The following is a 15,935-nucleotide window of genomic DNA, read 5'->3' as shown; positions in this document are numbered from 1 at the left end:
TGCTTCCACTTGTATTTCATGATTACAATATGCTATAAGGACTGGTTTGAATAGTTGATTCGTTAGGTTTTGTGTTAAAACGTATCAATCTGAATTTTTCGACTATCCGATTTCGTAAGTTTATGATCGTTTTTCCTAGTTTTTGTGGTTCACAGCATAATAAATGTGAGGTATTCGTTAGCTATGCAGTCGCCAAATTCAGTGTAGCTTCAGAATCTGGGTAGCTATGCTGTACGTAGTATATGTTGTAAGATACAAGTGCCATAGTGATTGATAAAAGGCGGCGAGTCATTTCTGAGTCTTGCGTGATTCAAAATGGCTACAACAAGTTTAATATCTTTCTTGTTCAATTTTTCAGCAAATATCACAGATCTAGTACTGAGCCTCCTGTTCCTTTAGCTGGGCAAAATGAGAGTATATAATTAACGAGATCAGTTGGCAGTACCGCGGCAGGATACATCTTTGTGGTGTTTTATATGAAACACTCTGAAGCATCTATCTCAGCTTCTACTATGGTCTGGTTTGCGTGACAGATACAGTTATCTAGATTGATTTCTCTACCTGCTCATGGGTACGTGCTGCGACTATAATACCAACTTCTTTTTCTGTTATTATGCCTTTAGGGAGTTTGTTTTTAGAGCAGAAACCCAGTGTGTTGACAATGCAGATAGTGGCAATATCTTTCTTAGGCTTGAATGTGAAGGTTAATTCTTGCTTCCTGGTGTCTCAGGCTAGGTTGGGCATAGGCCTCCTTGTCTATCAATATGGCGATATAGACGTGGATCCGTGTTCGCCAAAGAACGTAGTAGGAGCTTTTTAGAAACTGCTGTTATTATTTCCCTTCTTTCAAATATCGTGTTGGGAAGGGCTGTAGTGAAGCCGTATGATTGTTTTCGTGTCATTCTTGGACGAAGACCGTGATAGTTTCATCAATGCGCTTAATGTATTCAGTTTTGTTTGCTAAGATAGGCTGTTTTGGTCTTTCTTTGCGACTCTCATCACTATTAACGTTATCAGTGTTGCAGCTCCTGCATTTTGGTGCTTCCTGTTTCGGGTCTATTTTGCAATTAAAAATTGGATGTGCTCGACTCCGTTCTTCACATTTCAATTTATATCGCAGCTTTTCGTGAATTATTGGAAAGTGTTGCAATATGGACGTTGCTGTTATTGAGGAGGTAGTGTTTAAATAGTCCAACCTTGTGAGGTACACAGTGCATTCTGAAATGGTGAACAAGTAGCTTGTTAGTTGGTTCTTTGTAACTATAGATGACTGGAAGGAATAGCGGGGAATTTTGATTTAGTTCCCCAGTACCTTTAGGTCCCCTTCAGTTTTTCCGTTTGTTGTATCACGGTCAAAATTGGTTATCACAAAGGCGAGCGTGAGTCTGTGTGGTTTCTCTTTTGCTTAGTGTTTGGCGTGCGGCGTGATTAGTGTTACTGTTGCTTCAGATCGGTAAGTAACTCAAACTGTTCTCTCGGGTTTAGAAATCTGATGGGTGTGTTGGGATGTTGGCAAATTTTTTCGGATTTTTTTGTGAACGACTTGGTGACCCAGGCAACTGTTTTAATGCAGGTTACAACGATTTGGCGATTTCTTTGCCACCTTCTTAGTTTATAGTTTATTGTAGGGTTTGCTAAAGTGCCGTAAGTTGTGTTAGATGTGCTTTAATTCCATCTGCATCCAACCAGTTGTAATCCTTGTTCTTCGTGAGATGTATTTGGATGAGTGTAAACTTTTTGTAATTGGCAGCTTTGCCTGTTTACTTCGAGTTTCTTGTCCGGGTTTCCGGCTAGTTCGCGTAGCGTTGCGTTTCTGGAGATCTGCTGGAGACAGAGTTCTCTACTTCAGTCTGGTGCGCTGAAAACTGTTGTTGCATATCGGAAACAGGACGATCCATAGTCCCCACGCCCTGCTTGAGAACGGTCGCAGTCAGTGTTGAGTTCTGTGCCTTTAGCCTCGCCAGATGCGAGTTGGTCGTCCCTGTCTCAAAGTGTGGCGGTTGTGCAGACTGCCGATCCCAAGTCTGAATCGCTCTGACAATGCTGCATTTGACGACAGTGGCGCGAGTTACGCATGATGCACTTTGCAGGGGACATCGTCTGAGTAACATGTGTGCTGTCGAACAACTACGTACAAGTAACAACAGTTCAAGCAGTTTCGGCTGCGAGAATGCTTGCCTCCAGATATATCAGAGGAAAACCCTTAATAAGTATATCGGTTGCAGAAGTTAATGCTTGATACCCCACGAGTGAAAGGGTTGTAACAGGTAATTCCCTGACCACCCATATCTGCTCGCTGGTTCGCCTTTCTGAAGACCAGAACGTGACAGCAGCGGCTGTAAGCAGCAGCAGGGAGTGGCCAGTGGTGGGGCTTGCAGTCCCCTGCTGCTCCTGATTGGCTGAAAGGCCCACGTGTAGAAGGACTTCGTGGAGAGGCCCGGAGCTCGGGGAATCGAAAGCTGGCCGTCGGCGCCCGTGTGGCCGACGTGGCGGGTCGCGGGCGCTCTGGAGCGGAGTTCTGTGTCGCGACGCACAGTGTTCTCGAGTTTCCAAACGCCTTCTCGTTTGCGCTCATCCATTACCGCTTAAGAACTTTGCTGCCGTTATCTGCGAATGTTGCATAGTAATTAGTGTGGGCGTTTACGGTGAATTGTAGCTCAGGGAAAACTCGGTGATGTCAGCTAAGTGGCAGTGGTGCTCCGACTCAAATGACTGACTTGGCTGGGGTAATCGGATAGCGATAATCTCAGTTTGTTATCCAAATCTGGGAGTAATGTTTTTTGAGTGACCGTCTTCCTGTTGAGTTTGAACTGTGTATTTCGTACAGCCAGTCGAAAGTAATTTCCTGGACTTGGCTGCGAATGTTCCCAGTACTGCGGTCGGAACTCGGGATCTTGCCTAGGGTTAATTAGGTAGCATGAGGGCCGTTAACTACCGGCTTTCGAGCGATGAGGTTCGATACTTTCCAGCGGGTCGAGGCTCGGCTGGCGACCACTGTGTCGGACCGACTTTACGCGTGTCCCGGTGGTGCAGGACGCTTGTGTGGGTGGGCCCCGTGTCGGCTCTGGCCACCACCACCTAAAGAGAAGGCCGCGGCGCGCTCTTGTGACGTCACGCAAAGCGGGCCAGGGTTGGCTTGGCGCTGCGCTGACAGACTCGAGGCGCACGGCCTGCAAATCTTCGTCAAACGGTTTTACAGAATGTGTTGAGCTGCCGGCGACCCCCTGCGGCCAGGCGGGCCGCACCCGACACCTGCCTCCCTCGTGGCGCTGCGGCCTCTGGTTCCACTGCGTCCAGACGGAAATCGCGGTTAACTCTGCGGGTGCCTGCTAAGTGCGCGATGATGGCTGTACTTTCACAATTCACGAAAATCACTCCACGTAGTACTATTTATCACAGGATTTTCCGTTGGGCTGGATACTAAATTCACACAGACACTCCTTTACTTTGCTCACTCAGGTTTTATTTGAACAAATGGGAGATCGTCTATTGATTACGAATCACAACAATTTCTGCGTACTGTGTGCTTCTAGTGAAGCTACTATGGCACATGTTTTCCAGGACTCACAGTACTGGCACAAGTTTATCCTTCCACAGTACTGTTCCTGTAAATACGCCTTTAAGTAATGTTCTTCCTTGCCCAAGAGTGGCACATGGAACATTAACTTTTAACATCTGCCATAGTACCCTTACAAACCTCTAGCTTAACAAATCACCATCTTGTCTCACAAACCCAATAATGCTAATCTCATATAACTCTGCCATTCGACAATTTGCGTTCACTTCAAGCCACATTTCACACAACAAGTCATGTGTTACTTTATTACTATACCTGTTTGAGTCACTATGTAATCGAACCACTAATAAGCTCAACAAACCCATTTACACTTTCATGCACACACCACTTCAGTCATTGGCCCCTCTCTTTTGATTTTATAAATATCTGAATGTCTCTTGTCATGGTACTTGAATTACAAATCATGTAAAAGTACATCTTTCACACACATATGGAAAATTTCCTTGTTTCAGACATAATGTTATATACTAATATCATACATTATACATTAATAAAACCGACAAACTGCAAAGACAGATCCTCGAAGGAAAACGGAGAAAAAACGTCCTACGAACATGTGTCCAGAAATGCACCATCGCCACGGTAGATGACACTGACGAACGGGAATTCCTCCGACAACGTGCTGCGTTTACCTTGTATATAACAGGCCGTGTGATTAACGCAGCCTATTGTATACACGAAGCATTTCCCAACAATTTTAGTAAATAGTCTCAATGCATTAGAATAGGTAGACAGGGGCTACCACTCACAAATAAGCACACAGTTATAAATGAAGGAGACGTTAGGAAAGAGAAGTACTGGCTGTACGATATCAGATTTAATGAAATTTGATATTGTCATACCAGGTAGAGTCCATTTTTATTGCTGGGTTTAATGCAGTGTGGTGTGGAGACAGTTATTTGGGAAAAATACTGAAGGAGGCTACAGCGAGGATTCTGAAAAGGGAGACTGTTCATTGTTTCTCCTGGCCAGATTCCTCTCGGCTGCTGAACACAGCTCTACACCTGCAGGGATGTTGGTTGGGTCCCACCAAAGAAGTATCCTGTTCTTGAGTATGGGGAGCGTCGTTCCATTGCAAACGAAACAGACGAAGAGCACTGGTCCTTGCAGCATCGTAACTAGATGCATATAGTACACAAACTGCGCTATTCCCTGAGCCTGGTGGAACCCAATTCTAATAATAATTCCTGTTCCACTTAATATAATGGCCTTAACTGACATAAAAAGACATTCCTTCTTTGAGGCAAATTTCTTGTTATCAACAATTTCGAGTTGCCGCATGGAGCACCGATTACGTAGGTACATGTATCCAAGCAGTCCGAGACAAACCAAGTTGAATGCCACAGACACTGAAATCCCTGCAAGGATTACTATACGACTGTAGATCAGGTAATATTTACCCGTCTTTTCCAAAGCAGCAGCTGCCACACATACTATACTCCACGGTATAAGCACACACAGCACCTCACGACGGAATAACTGGCTTAGTTCAGCAGGTAGTAGCTGGTCAGGAAGCCTGAGATGGCGAACACAAGAATACATCTGGTAGCAGAATGAGTTCAGCCAGATACAGCTGAGAAGTGTGAGGGCGCTGTCTATCAGCACTGCTGTTGGTAAGTCAGGGACGCCTGCCATACGATACACGACCTCAGAACACAGGATCTGGACTATGCACGTGATCTGAAAGGACAAGAATATCTTTCCAGGCAAATTACGTAACTGGGGAAGATACAAGTATACCCCGGCAGTCGAAAAACGGAAAATTAAATTTACCAGTATAAATGAGATTTCTAAAGGCTTCAAGCTGTCGATTTTAAAATCCTTGTATTTCAAGGTGGCATTGTTTAAACTGTTTTTGTAGTTCAGTGTTTCTTCTGTTAGCTTTTGATAGAGCTTCCTGTTAGTACTACGGAATACTCCAAATCCGAAACTAGTGTACGTATAATTATGGGAAGTCTTAATGGAGGAATATTCGCTACACTTTAGCAACAGAATAGCTCTGGAAACAGAGCATATGGCGTCTGTAGCGTTCGACTGCAGACATGATTGATCGTCAGGACTATTGAAATAGCAGCGAGCATCGTGCACCGACTGTATCATACTAAACGGGACGTCCTGACAAATGCCGTACGAGTTGACAGCCATCCAGGCCAGCAGACAGAGGTTGACGTTTATCCTCTGCGTGTAGGCCAGGTAGCTGGTGACGGGTAGGTGGGGCGACCTCTGCACCACGTCGTCCCACAGCTGCTCGCGGCACTGCTCGCGCTGCTTCACGGCTTCCAGTGGCAGGTCTTCCAGCGGACACGTGGGGTGGTCCAGGGCGTTCACCAACAGCTGCACGCAGTCAGTGTCCACGGAGAGCGTATCGTGGCTTCTGTCCTCCAGCTGCCACTCCTCGTCTGCAAGAAAACGACAGCAAGTAGGTGGTGCCCGTACACTGCAGGCAGCTGAATCCAAAGTCTTCTCTGGATGACGAGCCTGGGCGTTCTTTACCCACATTACCCTGGTTCAGTTACCCAGAACTATGTAAGGCGGCATGTCAACACAAAGTAAGAGTATTAACAAACAGAGATATCATTGTTAATATTCACGTCTATTTCATCTACAGGGTGTCCAAGAAGTCCCTGTATCGCTCTTGACATAGTAAAAATAAGGAAGTAAATAGGTTTTATTGATAGTCCTGCACTGAAGATATTAAAAAAACAATGTTATCAGAATTATATTTTTGTTTCAGCACAGCAGTCTTTGAGTTCCGAATCCATGGACCAACAGTTATCTTGTAAAGGAGAGATTAGTGGAGGATTCGTGGGTTCATGAACATCCGCAGATAGGAAAAACTATGTAAGGCATGATGAGACCATTTGCCGCAGTCCCCCTCGTAAAGTAGCCATGCCTGATTGAGATAAATGTCCTGTATTTTCAGGCTGTCTCAGAGACAGACCACATATTGGAAGAAATAAAAGGTGAGAGGAAACGTGTGTCACCCTCTCTTAATCAGATGAGCAGTCTCCAATGAAAACCATTTGCAAAAGAGCAGTTGGACTTCAAGCAACTTGTTCAACAATGCACGACCATATTGAAAAAATATGAATACGAAAGGATTTAGGCCCATGTTTGTTACTGAATTATCTGACAGTAGTGTGGAGCAACGATTTGTAACCTACCGTACTTTGTTGTGGCGATTTCTGCCATGTCTCGCTCAAGAGTGTTGGTTACTTATAAATGTGCCATATACCACTGTTTGCTCAGGAAAAAATTGTTTTCTTGTCTAAGGAAAGTACCCATTATTACCAAGAGTTGGAAAGGAACCTACCTCACATTATGTGGGCTACTGTGTGAGCAGAATACCTGTTAGGACCACATTCTTTTGAAGCGTAAATGAATGGGAACTTCCATTTCTCAGTACAACAGAAGTTTTCAGTATCTCAGCTCCATGACAAGGCAGTCACGGATCTTGTGTGGTTGTAGAAGGAAGGAGCTTGAGTCTCGTTTCGTTGTTCAGATGTGTGGGTTTCTTAATGAACAACTTATTCTCGGATTCTATTTGGTTCTGCAGCATTTAAAGCCACATTAAAATGGTTATCACGAAATCCCAACATTACCACCTCAACAACCTATTGAAATTGTCATGACAAACTTTTGATCTTACCACGCAAATAACTGAATATGAAGAATAATAAAGCCTCATGTGGCTCAACGTTGAAAGATTAATGGAAAATTGACACAAGTGTTGAGGAAGTCTTTCTAAGCAGAATTACTAGAACGATCCGCAATAAAGCAAGGGGGACAGCGAGACACATAGATATCTGAGGAAGGTGTGATCGTCCACACGCTGATCCGTTGGAAACGTATTTTTTTTTATATCTAACTACGTCCACATTGAATATACTCTTTTGACATAACTATATAGGCGTGCTGTACAAAGAAATAGGGTGGAGGCTGAATTCTCGTCTTTCTGATATTTCACTTTCCTCCGTGTAGTGACCCCATCACGCAGCGTAAAAAAAAGTGATGGAGCAGATTTGTCACCAGTTTGTTTCGTTAGAACGAGAATGTCGAGAAAAGGCACAACAAAATACAGTAGCCGACGATTTTGGAAGTACCTTTACCACAATGAACGATTTGCTGTTAATACTCTGTTTGCATAAATTCAAAAACACGCAGAAAAATGTAATTACTTCCTCTCACTCGTACCTTGTGTAATGATAACAATGCAGCAATAAATGCAATTGGGACATATATGTCTCAGCTGCTGAGTGGATGAATGTCGGATTACAACTCCAGAGATTTGGGATTCAGGCATTGCTCCCGAGATTCCTTCTCTCACTTATCTCTTCTTTCACCTCTGACATTGATTTATGGAAATCGAAAATGTTGGAACTGTAGAATTGTTCGGAGACCCAATAATTAACTGTGTCCCACAATTATTAACTCGGTAAGTTAGTTCAGAAGTAGGAAGACGGCGAATGACCACAACCTGCAGTAGGACAGTGGCTCGCGAAGCACTGTGGTGACCAAACCAGGCTTCAGCTTGATGACGGCTTTACCTACTGCATTCTGAGAAGTGCTGATGGTCGTTTTCCTCGAGCACTATTCCTGTTCAGAGTACAAATCAAAGGACAATGATACACATGCTACACATCATCCAATGTATACAGGGTGAGTCATCTAACGTTACCGCTGGATATATTTCGTAAACCACATCAAATACTGACGAACCGATTCCACAGACCGAACGTGAGGAGAGGGGCTAGTGTAACTGTTTAATACAAACCATACAAAAATGCACGGAAGTATGTTTTTTTACACAAACCTACGTTTTTTTAAATGGAGCCACGTTAGTTTTGTTAGCACATCTGAACATATAAACAAATATGTAATCAGTGCCGTTTGTTGCATTGTGAAATGTTAATTACATCCGGAGATATTGTAACCTAAAGTTGACGCTTGAAACCTCCGACATTCAGTTGCGTCTTGTAACAAACACGGGCCACGGTCGGCGAGCAGCATCTGCAGGGACATGTTTACGATGACGACCGTGTTTACGAGTGTGGCTGTAGTGCACTGTTGTGGTTTGGCCTAGCTGTCGCAGTGTCCGCATGTAGCGCTTGCTGCTATTGTTATTCTGCATTCGTCTCAGCACGCAGACCAACAGTAGTACACCGTGTTACCAGACGTCTGTGATAGTGTAGTGTTGTAGGAACTGTGACCATGGTGTATTCGAACTCTGAAAAGGCGGAGATGATACTCAACTATGGCGAGTGTTGACGAAATGCAGCTGAAGCTTGCAGGGTGTATGCAGAACGGTACCCGGACAGAGAGCATCCAACGTGCTGCACATTGCAAAACATCTACCGCCAAGTGTATGCAACAGGTATGGTCGTAGCACGCAAACGGGTCCGTAACAGGCCCGTCACAGGAGAAGCGGGTGCAATTGGTGTGTTAGCTGCTGTTACCATGAACCCACACATGAGTACACGGGACGTTGCGAGAGCCGGTGGACTGAGTCAAAGTAGTGTCATGCGCATACTGCATCGTCACCCCTTTCACACGTTTCATGTGTCGCTACATCAGCAATTACATGGTGATGACTTTACTCATCGAGTGCAATTCTGTCAATGGGCATTAACAGAGAATGCGTTGAAGTTCTACCTGTTTACCGATGAAGAGGGTTTCAGAAACCACGGGGCAGTGAATCTACGGAAGATGCATTACTGGTCCGTGGGCAGTCCTCACTGGCTCAGACAGGTAGAGCGACAGCGACCGTGGACTGTAAATGTATGGTGCGGAATCATTGGCGACCACCTCATTGGTCCTCACCTCACTGCAGGGGCCCAAACAGCTGCAACATACATCGCGTTTCTACAGAATGATCTGGCAACGTTGCTCGAAAATGTCCCACTGGAACCGCGTCGACGTATGTGGTATCAGCATGATGGCGCACCTGCACATTCCGCAATTAACACTAGGCTGACCCTTGACAGGATGTTCGACGGGCGTTTCATAGGACGTGGAGGACGCATAAATTGGCCAGCCCGTTCTCCTGATCTTACACCTCTGGACTTCTTTCTGTGGGGTACGTTAAAGGAGAATGTGTACCGTGATGCGCTTGCAACCCCAGAGGATATGAAACAACGTATTGTGGCAGCCTGCGGCGACATTACACCAGATGTACTGCGGCGTGTACGACATTCATTACGCCAGAGTTTGCAATTGTGTGCAGCAAATGATGGCCACCACATTGAACATCTACTGGCCTGACATGTCGGGACACTCTCTATTCCACCCCGTAATTGAAAACGGAAACCACGTGTGTACGTGTACCTCACCCCTCATGGTAATGTACATGTGCGTCAGTGAAAAAGACCAATAAAGAGGTGTTAGCATGTGGACGTAATGTGCTGTTCCAGTCTCTTCTGTACCTAAGGTCCATCACCGTTCCCTTTGGATCCCTACGTAATTCGGTGATCTCCGATACACACGATCGAACAGCGGAGGAGTGGTACTCAAGCGTCAACTTTAGGTTACAATATCTCCGGATGTAATTAACATTTTACAATGCAACAAACGGCACTGATTACGTATTTGTTTATATGTTCAGATGTGCTAACAAAACTAACGGGGTTCCATTTAAAAAAAACGTAGGTGTGTGTTAAAAAACATACTTCCGTGCATTTTTTTATGGTTTGTATTAACCAATTACACTAGCCCCTCTCCTCCCGTTCGGTCTGTGGAATCGATTCGTCAGTATTTGATGTGGTTTACGAAATATATCCAGCGGTAATGTTAGGTGACTCACCCTGTATAGTTCATTGGCGTGTTGAGCGCAAATGTATACCCAGTAAGAAGAATAAGTTCTGAAAGATTCTTATACACAGGCACATTCTGTGAAAGGCCGAATGCACGACTTTGTCGTAGACACTCCGTTTTCTTTGTTATTCATTCCACTCCCACCACATTATCGTGTGGTGCGCAAGCTTCGGACACTTTGCTGCTCTTCAGCCTATCGAAGTTAGGCCAGTATAGTTTTTATGGGAGAATGAATAAAATGATAGGTTTCAAAAAAATAAAAGACATAGCGTTTCTACATAAACACATGTACATTGAAGTTGATGATGGTGCTATGGTGAAGATAAGGCTCTTGCTTCTGGCAAGTCACTGGCAGTCAGTTCCCAATAACTACTACGAGGGTAATACAGTATGATGCAGGTGCCGGCCAGAAAGGGTGTATGTATTCAAGGTGTTGGAGTGGGCTGGGAAGTATGATTGACAAGTTGATGAGGGTAGAGGGAGGTGTGAGGGAGGGATGACAGTGGTCAGGAGGCTGGAAGCAGGATCATCTACATATTGAAGAGGCGTAGACGCTAGGATTATAGCTGGTTGGAGGACTAAGTGTCTACATACTATTCTGGAACAGGAACTAGCCAGCTGAAGTTCCGCTCGAATAGGATACAGAAGGGTGGCAAGTGGAGGGTGGATATGACATGTTGGTATAGGCGCACCAGAAGCCTAGGTATCCAGAGGATAGGCGAGAAAAATTGCTTGTGTTCCCCAAGTTTATGGGACGTTTACAATTTGTGACAAAGTCTGATGAACTTCAGAAGAGAGGGCAATCTAATCAGCTGGTAGAGGTTGCGTCTGAGACTGCAAATATGATACAGAGTGCAAGGTGTTCTAAGACTGTAAGGAATGGTAAATTTTTGAGAGTGCTGAGATCCAAGCCATATTGGCGAAAGTAACACTGGGGCCACTAAGGCTTTTGGAAAGACGAAGGAAGAAACAAGATCAGGGGTTAACGTCCTGTTGGTGAAACAGCTATTAGAGCATAACCCAGAATTGGGAAGAACGGGAAAGCAGGACAGCTGCGTCCATCCATAGGAACCGTCGTGTCATTCACCTTAAGCTGTGTAGGGACATCGCAGAGAAACTAAATATGGTCGAAAATCAAGTTTGGAGCCAACAGCTTACCACAGCATCGCCTCGTTTAGTGGGTTTTACCCAAGTACAGAGGATGGCTGAATGATGGAATCCCCAAATTGTCGAGTTTCCTGTCTTTCCTGTTTGTTGTAAGCTGTTATTCCAAGATATGAGAAAGTGAGAGTCCTCTGCCCATGTCAGCAGAGAGGAATGGAGCAGCAGGTCCACCGCCTTACTGCAAGCGCTTATCTTCCTCCACGTAATTGGGCACTGTCCTTGCATTGTGAGAGAACTGTGACTCGGAGTTATCTGTTGAGTGTACGTGACTGTAATGGATGCGTTAAGAGCTTAACATCCACATCTGACACACATGTTGTTGTGTCATGCTTTTAATAAATTTACAAGTAGATAGATGAAACAGTCAATGATCAGAACGCCTTATTGTTTGGAAAGCAATACACTTATCTTTAGCTCCTCGTGGCTGTGGCTGTGTGATCACGTGTGGTATTAATTGGGGTCCAACTACACAGGAGCTGCTGAAAACACTGAGCGGCATTACAGTGCAAGTCTGCACATGATGAGCACTGAACGTTTACTACAACTGTGCCAAATATGTGTCTGTTGTTGGCCCTCGACTCTCTGTACGTGCATGCTTGGCCTAGGCTTGACTGAGTGACGTTACGCCGACGCTGCACTCTGAAGGCAGAAATTCGTCGCTTCTTTGCAGTCGTCATGGAACTGTTGATACCCTCGTAGACAGAACAGAAGTCAGGCTGGACTTTGGCAGAACTCGTACCAGGCACTGGCAGAGCTGGAAATACTTGTCGTGTGTGGCGCCTCGAAGCTACAGGAGGAGTGGCTTACTACTTCTTTCTCATAGGCGGTGGCGATGCTGCTTAGGTGTACAGCATCTCTGCGGTGGTCGATTGACGATTTGCTGCAGGCGATTATCGTCGACACCACATGTGTCACCTTCAACAGTGTCACAGGCATCAGTGTATCATGATACACTGAGGAGAGGTAATGTAATGTAGAACACTGACACGAGGTCTGGTGATGAGAAACTTTATGCTTCAATTTCCCCTCCCATTACTGGGGATATACCAGCAATGCAAATTTCTTCCATCACCTGGATTCGAACCAGCTTACCTTTGAACAGAGTACCACCACACAGTCCTGTTTATGTGTGCCATGGTGGAAGTTAGGGAGAGAGAAATGATTGGTGGTATTTATTGTAATAATTCCTTGGGTTTTTAACAAAAGTGTTTTTGATGTAGCAGAGGCTACACCAAGAGGTGAAGTTATCGAGGCAGATGGAGATATGCTGTTGAGTAAGATTTACAGTAACAAAAGAAGCATGGTGTGCCAGACAAGGAGCTATACAGTAAACATAATTCATTGGGACACCTGGCACTTGCCAGTTTCCTCCCAGAGATCCGAATGTGCGACTATTGCGGAATATTTCGCCAGTGGAGCAGTCATCATACCACTTTTCAATTATAGGCCACATGTCCTGTGGACAGACACCAGTGGTTCCCATTACCTTCTGCATTCTCATGCCTTTGAGCACTGCTGACTCTTCAGGGTTTTAGGAGCAGGGGAAGAAAGTTCCTTGAAGCTCTATCCGCCCATCCATCATTACTGATGATTTTTATTCTAAATTTAAGCAGTAGCGAGGTTTGAACCTTGGTCCCATGACGTTTTGATTAGTATACAAAGACACTACCCTTAAATCATAGGTGAGCTGTGGGATATAAACTTGCATACAGTATGATATCACACAACTTCACTAGAGCTAGTAGGAAATAAGAGTTTTTTAAGGAGGTCGAAAGTAATGGAGTCATGAGCAGCCTCTCATAAAAATTTCCTGAAATTGTAAGACGTCGTGGTCTCCTTCATTGGTTACATATTCTGCCCTCACAATCATATTCTGCACATCAAGACGCTTCATTCGAGCCCAAACTCGATAAGATAAAGTCAGTATTGTATGAATTCATGTAAACGATATGCAAATAACTAATAAATCGCAAGTGCGCACTGTGGTTGAAATACTCGAGGCTGGCGTACACACATACATTCCAGACACGATGGTCACAGGAGCTTTTAGCTCGAGAGAGGCCGGTCCCAAGCTATCTACATCGGCCAGTTACCGCCTGTAGAGCAGACAGCGTTAGCCCGAGTGAAAGGACATCCCCGTGTTCGGCTTAAAAGCAAATTCCGCTACATTGTGTGGGAGCGGTTAGCCTATGCATTCTTTACACATAGAACGCAGTTTCAGAGATTTTCACAGGGAGACAGCAAACGCCAAACACTGATACTACAGATTTCCGGATTGGTCACCTTAAACAAAACGTCATTCTCCCGTTTTAGAAGAGCAATGCTGATTGGCAGACGATATTTCTGACGCCTTGAGCTGAAGGAGTAATGGAAGAAATCGAAAGATATACCCCTTCACGTCTGGCGTGCAGAGGGGCCGTTCCGTTGTCGCTCTTGGAGCGAAAACACGTAACGAGAGCGTGCGCGCTCGTACATGTACTCAAAGAGCGAGGAACAAGTCTGTCCTCAGTACTTCACTGGGAGAGCACCTCTGTCGAGAGCCAATTGGAGTGCGGCTGTATATTGAGTCCTTGCGATTAAGCATTGTTCACTGTGTTGGCCACCACACTTATTGTGTGGTGTGAACGGACTGAGTAATAGTTAAACACCTGCGAGCGAATTTTTGAGTGGCATCGTGGTGGACTGGTTATGTGACCGGTGTACCACGCCAATAGACTAGGGGCAAATAGGAGTCCTTGACTTCATCAAGGTGTAGGGAGAGTTTGATTGGCGAAGGTCAATCCAGATAGAGCGAGAGTTATCTTATTTGTCGGCAGCGAGCAGCGCAGACAGCAGTCATCACAGCTACAGCTCTTGCGACCCCCACATTTCCTCCACAACAGTACGCTTCACTGCATATCACACGTGACAGCCTCGACTGTACCTAGCAACATTCTAACCGATAATTATTCAAGTTGAATAGGTGCGGCTCTCAGCCATTCTGCCAAGTCAATAACAATCTTAAACTTTGTATAGAAATTTCATTAGCGAATCCTATCCTTAAGAGGTAACTTCACATTCTGAAAAGAACCCACAAATAACGTGTTCAATTCATAACTAAAAGTGCTATTGTGATTTCTCAGAATTTTTGCAAAATAAATAATAATTTTCGTTGCTTTCATGTTTATCTTATACTAACTAGCACTACTCCAGTACCCCACTAGTTACGTAAGAAATTTTGTGAATTTTTGTGTCATTTCCTTACAGTGGACGACTCCAGAAGGTATTTATTGCTGAAAGTTTTTCAGGCATTTCTCTTTAGAGCTTTAGGAGTGTCCGTCTGACTTCTGTAGTAGTGTGGGGGTGGAAATTGCATCTTGCAGGGGATAAAGGGTACATCTCAGGTTACTCTGTTGCGCAGAATAACAGAATAACACCAACCCACACACTCACAAAATGTGTGACTTTATAGTCTTGTGTTGTAAATGCTATATTTAATTCGTTTTGTGACGTTATAGACAGGTATTTTAAACTGGGCCCAAGAGATATGGTGGTCGTATTTGTGTGACACTGTATGTACCGAATTGTCGAGCAGTCATTAGATACAGTGAGTATATCTTTAAGATATGAAGCACTGAGTCTGGCTTGTTGAGGTTGTTTGGTAACGTGTGGTTGTTATGGATGAGAGGAGAATGAATCATTTTTCAATAGATTGTTCAGTTAATGGAAAATGGGGCAGTGTTTTTGTTCATGTGTATCACCAATCCCAGGGTTTCTGATCTGCAGAATGAGGTGCTGGTATCAGGATATCTCACAAGCACCCATTGGCAATACCATCTGATTGTATGTTGTAGCAATTATCTGTGCTTTGTAGAGTGTAGAGGGACTGGGACTGTGTTACGAAACTGTAACAATTTTCATTAAAGTATAGTTGTAGCATTGAGATAACATGTGAGTGATGAAGACGGTGAGCTCGACTGACGGTGTAGAAAACTGTGGATCTGAACTCAATATCTTTGATGGTGAGGATGGAATGCATGTAGTTGTTGGGATGCGGAATGTAAGTTTAGTGTCGTGAATAATGCGTTTACTTTATATTTATTAGAATTGAGGCTGTGTAGATGATGCAGTTGTGCAAGGATTGTACATTTGGCATATTTAACATGGGTGGTTTTACGAACTTCCAGTATGCTGCTGTAGTTTGGGTCAGCAACTTCAGGTAATCAGTGAACGAAAAACCGTTCCGAGGGTTTGTTCATTCGATGAGTTATCTGCATGCACTGTAACTGTTCATTGCACGTTATTGACATCTTCGGAAATGCCATTTTCGACTATGTTTTGGCGATTTGAAAATGGGTCTCGGTCCGAAACAAATCATCGAATCAATAAAAAATAAAAATTTGCA

The 15,935-nt window shown here is 44.4% G+C and overlaps 1 protein-coding gene across 1 annotated transcript in view; it reads right to left on the bottom strand.

Annotated features, from left to right (window-relative positions):
• Positions 1-3,441: 3,441 nt before the first annotated feature.
• The window catches only part of LOC126426533 (uncharacterized), a 71,973-nt gene continuing 59,479 nt past the window's right edge, over positions 3,442-15,935 (bottom strand). The window contains exon 10 of the mRNA XM_050088436.1: positions 3,442-5,976. Coding sequence (XP_049944393.1) covers positions 4,499-5,976 — 1,478 coding nt within the window. The 3' untranslated portion in view covers positions 3,442-4,498. The remainder of the gene's footprint in view (positions 5,977-15,935) is intronic.

The sequence above is a fragment of the Schistocerca serialis genome, chromosome 11 (assembly GCF_023864345.2).
Source record: "Schistocerca serialis cubense isolate TAMUIC-IGC-003099 chromosome 11, iqSchSeri2.2, whole genome shotgun sequence".
Lineage (NCBI taxonomy): Eukaryota > Metazoa > Arthropoda > Insecta > Orthoptera > Acrididae > Schistocerca > Schistocerca serialis.
The sequence above is the reverse complement of the archived record's forward strand: the minus strand, read 5'-3'. Positions and strand labels throughout refer to the sequence as shown.